At 29.8% G+C, this 7,178-nt stretch overlaps 1 protein-coding gene across 1 annotated transcript in view; it reads left to right on the top strand.

The window, feature by feature from the left end:
* Window positions 1–7,178, top strand: part of LOC107729801 (probable palmitoyltransferase ZDHHC11) — a 15,067-nt gene that overhangs the window by 3,496 nt on the left and 4,393 nt on the right. The window contains exons 5-9 of the mRNA XM_016540503.1: window positions 2,798–2,899; window positions 3,224–3,348; window positions 4,843–4,998; window positions 5,072–5,184; window positions 6,778–6,836. Coding sequence (XP_016395989.1) covers window positions 2,798–2,899; window positions 3,224–3,348; window positions 4,843–4,998; window positions 5,072–5,184; window positions 6,778–6,836 — 555 coding nt within the window. The remainder of the gene's footprint in view (window positions 1–2,797; window positions 2,900–3,223; window positions 3,349–4,842; window positions 4,999–5,071; window positions 5,185–6,777; window positions 6,837–7,178) is intronic.

The following is a 7,178-nucleotide window of genomic DNA, read 5'->3' as shown; positions in this document are numbered from 1 at the left end:
TATTATATTATATTATATTATATTATATTATATTATATTATATTATATTATATTATATTATATTATATTATATTATATTATATTATATTATATTATATTATATTATATTATATTATATTATATTATATTATATTATATTATATTATATTATATTATATTATATTATATTATATTATATTATATTATATTATATTATATTGGATATTGGATATTGGAATATAATACAATATAATATAAAGTCGTTGCTAAGGTGTTCTGGTTGGCCGAATGATGCTGACTGGTTGATAAAGTTGTTGCTAGGGTGTTGCTAAGGGGTTTCTAGGCAGTTACTAATGTGTTTTAGTGACTTTTTCTGTACTGTTAGTGGATGGCATTTCTAGATATATTACCACCGTTACTTTCAACTATCATGTAAATATATTATATTATAATACAAACTACATAGTTTCATTCAATTTCAATGTTATTTTAATATTATTTATATACCATTGTAGTATTTATTAATAATTTGAATTAGCTTTTATTTTTATATTTTCAGTTTTCAGTATATAATATAACATATAAACTACACTAACAGCAGTCTCATTCCATTTCAGTGTTATTTTAGTATTATTTACATACAGTAATAATGTAGTATTTATAACTCTATAAATAGAGCCTTTATATTTTTGGTTTTCATTTTAATTCATTTAAAACTTTTAAAGTTTTAGTTATATGCTTTTGTCATTTTTATTAATTTTTAAAAAATATTTCTAGATTTGTTTTTGTTTTTATTTATTTTTATTTCTAGTAATTGTATTACTTCTATTTAGGGCTGCAACTAACGATTATTTTGATAATCGATTAGTTGACCGACTATTTTTCCGATTAATCGATTAATCGGATCTTCTCATTTCTTTCTTTTTTTGACAAAAAACACTTCCACATTCTGCCCAATGTCCTTTAAACAAACGTGTCAACTGAATGCTATGAAAATAGTGCTTAACAATTTATTAGACACACATCATAATAAAGATAAAACACAAATATTTTAGGAATCTGTCAAAAAAATTGTTTAAATCTAAAAATGTTATTGTCATTTATTGGGCAAATATCAAACTAAGTAGGCTAGTATTTATTCACATATTAACAAGAATGTCCTCCTATGCCTTCCATAACAGCTTGCATTCTTGCTGGCATTGCTTAGGTACTTTTTGACTGTAATTGGGTATCTTGAGAGCTTGACTATTTTTTTTTTCTGCCTTTTTTCATAGATAACAGCAATAATTATATTATAGCATAGAAATAGTCAACTACTGTTACTAAAGAGCTTATGCACATTGGAGGACTTGCCAATACAGAAAGCTAAAAAATGATTATAATCACCAATACTGTTAGTTTAGAGCAGCAGTGGCACAAACCTTACATAAATTTTTTTTTTTTTTTTAATTGTTAAGCACTGTATTTGAATATAGTTTAAATCTCTACATTAAAAATTAAAATAATAATAAATATAATAAGGACGAATAAAAACAAACTCAGTATGTTAACCAACAGGTAAGAGTAATGTTCTGCAGGAACACGCGTCCACTTTGATCACATGTCATTTCTTTATCCTGTAAAAGGCGACTATGAAGCATCTGATATTTATATTCAGAATTACACGCTGTATCCCTTTACAGTTCCTACTCTCATAAAATACGTGCACTACATGTTGACTTTTAAACCTCATTTAAAAACCTTATTTATACCTTTTAAATATCAACAACAGATATTTCAGCACAATTAATGTTTTTGCGCTGAGTATTAACTTCATTGTCTCGTCTCTACTGTGTTGTTCCGTCTGTCTGACGCGCCGGCGCTCATTCAGTAAAGATTTACTATCAGAACGGACTTTTTTGCAAAAGTGGAAGTGTTCGCGTGAATTTGTTACATTTACAGATAAGGATATGACCGTGAACTGAAAGTTTTTGCGCTGAGGACGAACATGCATCTGTCAAAGCGCAGGACAGGGCAAGCCTATAGCCTACGCCATACGCTAATGCGTTAGGTTAAAGCTTAAAATAAAGAATTCTTAAGTTTTGGGCAGCTTGGATCACGTACTTCTCCTGCAGCATCTCATTCTGTTTCCTCCACTATTTTTAGATGCATTTTGTCCGTAATGCGCTATTCAGTGCTGTAATTTGACGTGACCGGCTGGAGTTGGACGTGCACTGTGGGCAGACCCGACTAATCGATAATGAGAATCGTTGTCGATTATTTTCATTATCGATAATAATCGATTTTATCGATTAGTTGTTGCAGCCCTACTTCTATTTAAACTTTTATTTGAGTTTTTCATCCAATAATACTTTAAATAATAAAAAGTTTAATTATTTTTAGTATTTAGTATTATTTATATACTACTATAGTAATTATAGTTTAATTTTTTTATTTTCAGTTTTCATTTTAAGTTTTAGCAATTTTTTATGGGCTTTTGTCATTTTTAAATAATTCTATTTAGCTTTATTTTTATTTCAGCTTTAGTAATTTTAGTAAGTCAACTTAAATGTTTATTCCACTTAGTTTCTAAGTTTTCTAAGCATTTTTTAGCATATATTTACTGTATATTTTACTTTATTTCAACTTTATTTTAGTGAACAATAACAATGTTCCGTTTTAATTTAATTTTCTTAAATTCGGCATCCTGTTTTCTACCTCAATTCAAATGTAAGAATTGTAAAATTCTCAGTTAATTTGTGAATGGCACACAGCTGTAGATGTGTCTTTTGTCCAGATAAGCGTTTGTTTTAGTGAATAATCAGCTTCTCCTTCACAGCGCACCTAAAGCCAAACACTGCAGCACCTGCAACAAATGCATCGCAGACTTCGACCATCACTGCAAATGGCTAAACAACTGTGTGGGAGGAAGGAACTACTGGTGAGCAGAAGTGCCATTTGATAACACAAATGTAGAATCAGCATTTGCATATTTTTGTTTCTAAAGATGTTTGACAGTGGCTGAATGTTCAGCTTCTCCTTCACAGCGCACCTAAAGCCAAACACTGCAGCACCTGCAACAAATGCATCGCAGACTTCGACCATCACTGCAAATGGCTAAACAACTGTGTGGGAGGAAGGAACTACTGGTGAGCAGAAGTGCCATTTGATAACACAAATGTAGAAGCAGCATTTGCATATTTTTGTTTCTAAAGATGTTTGACAGTGGCTGAATCCTCATATAGTAATGACTGGTTTTTCCCAGGTTCTTTTTCATAACCGTCTCGTCTGCTGTCATTGGGATGTTCCTCCTCATTCTTGTGGTCTTGTTTGTCTTCATCGAGCACTATGTGAACCCCGCTGTCCTGCGCACCGCGCCGCAGTTTCAGAGTAAGACCAGCCGTGTCTCTGGACTCAATTCAACTCCTCAGCACTTGAAATTAATGTTTTTGTTCATCAAGGATGCATTAAATTGATCAAAAGTGACAGTAAAGACGTTTATAATCTTACAAAACATTTCTATCTCAAATAAACGCTGTTCTTTTGAACTTTCTGTTCATCTGTGAATCCTGAAAAATAAAATGTATCACAGTTTGCACAAAAATATTGTGCAGCACAACTGTTTTCAACATTGATAATAATCAGAAATGCTAATGTTAGGTTAATGATGCTGAAAATACAGCTTTGATCACACAAATAAATTACAGTTTAACACATATCCACATAGAAAACAGCTGTTTTAAATTATAATAATATTTCACAATTTTACCGTATTTTTGATTAAATAAATGCAGCCTTGGTGAGCAGAAGAGACCTCTCCTAAAAACATTAAAAACCTTAGAAATGCAACTTCTCATTTTCTATACTGCAAAAATTACTTTGATCTTTTGATACTTTGATATTGATAATCTTGTTTTCTAAAAACAAAAAAAAGTGTATCAAAATTATGCTTAAAACAAGAAAAATCTGCTATCGGTCTAAGTTTATTTTTGGCAGATACTTATTTCTTGTTTTGCTTAATTTTAAAGCATTTTCAGAAAGCAAGAATCTTATACTCATTACATTTCAGTGTTATTTTAGTATTATTTATATTATAGTATTTATTAATATTTTAAATTAGCTTTAATCTTTATATATTCAGTTTTCAGTTTAATTTGTTTTAAAACTTTTAAAGTTTTAGTCATTTTCTTAAGTGCTTTTGTCATTTTTATTTTATTTTTTAACTATTTCTATTTAGCTTTATGTTTATTTATTTTTAGTTAAAAACAAGAAAAATCTGCTATTGGTCTAAGTTTATTTTTCTGACCCCATTGGCAGATACTTATTTCTTGTTTTGCTTAAATTTAAAGCATTTTCAGAAAGCAAGACTCTTATACTCATTACATTTCAGTGTTATTTTAGTATTATTTATATTATTATAGTATTTATTCATATTTTGAATTAGCTTTAGTTTTCAGTTTAATTTGTTTTAAAACTGTTAAAGTTTTAGTAATTTTTTAAGTGCTTTTGTCATTTTTATTTTATTTTTTAACTATTTCTATTATATTTAAATTTATTTTATAAATTTATAAATTTTATTATTTTATTTTATTAAAAAACAAGAAAAATCTGCGATTGGTTTATTTATTTAAGGTTATTTTTCTTACCCCATTGGCAGATTTTTTTTTTTTTTTTCTGTTTTAAGCATAAACTCACTTTATTTTAATACATATTTCAGTAAACAAGACTAAATAGTCATGTTGCTTTTCAAGTAAATGTATCTTGATGGAAGAATCTTTAGATATCTGTACAGGAAAACAAAACAAAAATACAGAGTAAGTAATAGATGTTTTTGCAGTGTATAGTTGTAATTTCTCATGTTGTGGTTTGTAATTTCTCTGGTAGCTGTGAAAGGCAACGGCACGTGGCTGGTTTTCCTCCCGGCGGCTCCTTTAGAGACCGGCTCTATTGGTCTGCTGGCGCTGGCCTTCATCACAGTCCTGCTGGCTCTGGCTGCTCTCTTGCTGCTCTGCCACTTACTGTGCTTCCACATTCACTTGTGTGAGTTTGAGCCCAGTGTTATCCACTTTTAAAGGCAGATAGCAGCTTCTGTTCACTCTGTGTCGTGTCTCAGTGTCTCAGGGCATCAGCACTTATGAGTACATCGTCCGGAAGCGTCAGTCGCCGAATCTTAAAGAGAAAGAGCAGGGTCCTCCGGCACTGCCGTCTAACGGAGCCACCACACAGGTACAGACACAACAATATATCACAGATAGAAAGCAATCAATACAAATCATGCAATGCAGCTACAGCAAAATGCTAGATAACTCCTTTTGCGAGGGGACAAAAATATATAAAATTACTATACAGTTTCATGGATTTCAAGTCATTTTCTTCTCTGTTCAGGTGTGGCCAAAAGTTCATTTTAGGAGCTAAAAGCTAATTCAGAATATTTATAAATAATGCAATCATCAAATTATTAATAAATCATTGCTTTGAAATGATATGTATTGTTAAAAGCACTATACAAATAAACAATTGCATTAAATTTAACTGAATTAAATAATACTAAAATAACACCGCCATGCAAAAATAACTTCTTTGCATGGGGATAAAAAAATCTTTTGTATTAAAATTGATGCAAAATAAATTTATTTATTGTTTTTTTCATTGAATTAATTGTAAGATGTTTAACCAAGCTAATTCAATATATTAATAAATACTATAATAGTTAGTTTATTAATAAAATCAACTTATTATTTATTAAAAATAATCGTTTGTTTATTAAAGATGCATTCAATCTTAGTATTATTTATAATAATACTGAAAATAATTTCTTGATCGTAATATTTAAAACATGCATTTTCTGAAATGCTGCTTTGAAGCAATATGTATTGTTAAAAGCTCTACAAATAAACGTGAATTGAATTGAATAATTCTAAAATAACACTGCACGGGAACAAAACACTTGCCATGCAAAATAAATAAATTACAAAATAAAAGAATAAATACAAATCTTGAAATGTAAATACAAAACACTAAATATCCCTTATGCATGGGGATAAAAAATATTTTTTATTAAAATTGATGCAAAGTCGTGGATTGTAAGAGATTTTCTTCTACAGGTCAGGTGTGGCCAAAATGTATTTTTATGATTTTTATCCAAGCTGAAAGCTAATTCAAAATATGAATAAATATTATAATAGTTAATTAATAAATTATTTTATCATTAAGCTAAATAATTCATGGGGGAAATATTTTGTATTAAAATTAATGCTAAATAAGGTTTCATGGACTTCAAGGCATTAAGCTAAAAGTTCATTCAGAATAAATACTATAATAGTTAATTTATTAATAAATAACATTATTATTTATTAATACTAATAGTTTGTTTATTAAAGATATATTCATGGCAGTGTTAATTAAGTATTATTTATAATACTGAAAATAATTTCTTGGTTGTAATATTTTTGACATGCGTTTCTTGTTGCTTTGAAATGATATGTATTTTTAAAAGTGCTTTACAAATAAATGTGAATTGAATCATTCTAAAATAACACTGCACAGGAACAAAACACTTGCCATGCAAAAAAATAAAAAATAAAATAAATAACAAAAGAAAAAAATCTTGCAATGCAAAGACAACAAAACACTAAATAACTGATGCAAAATATGGTTTTATCATGGATTGCAAGAGATTTTCAGGTGTGGCCAAAAGTTCATTTCATGTTCATGGAATAGAAGGGAAGTTTTCGACTCCTCAGATCCGAACAGGGTCCCACCCATCAACATCATGCACATTTGCACAGACTGGTCTTCTGTGTTTTCTCTTCCTCGCAGAGTCTCGGGCCGCTGGAGTCCCCTGTGAACTGTGACGCGCCGCTCTCCAGCAGGTCTTGGTAAGCTTTAAGTGTGTTTCAAACAGATAGTTAACCCCTTAACTGTCACCGTCCCACCTGTGGGACGCTTGGCACTCTTTTTTTTGTTGTCCTTTTTCTCTATCAAATCTTTTAGTAATCATCATAAATCATATATCATTGTTAAAGCTTAGAAGCCCAAGATTCATCCTGTGAAAACCATTTTGAAATCGGACATTGCGTTACCATGTTAATGGTACTTTAAAATCTTTTGGCGGTCTCCTCCCCCTTAGTGGGCGGTGTCAAGTGTCATATTACAAAATGCATTACGCTCTTTTACAATAAAAACTTTTTATAATCTTGACAAAAAACATATCATTGGAA

The sequence above is a fragment of the Sinocyclocheilus rhinocerous genome, unplaced genomic scaffold (assembly GCF_001515625.1).
Source record: "Sinocyclocheilus rhinocerous isolate Xijiao unplaced genomic scaffold, SAMN03320098_v1.1 scaffold1510, whole genome shotgun sequence".
In the NCBI taxonomy this organism is placed as follows: domain Eukaryota; kingdom Metazoa; phylum Chordata; class Actinopteri; order Cypriniformes; family Cyprinidae; genus Sinocyclocheilus; species Sinocyclocheilus rhinocerous.
The sequence above is the reverse complement of the archived record's forward strand: the minus strand, read 5'-3'. Positions and strand labels throughout refer to the sequence as shown.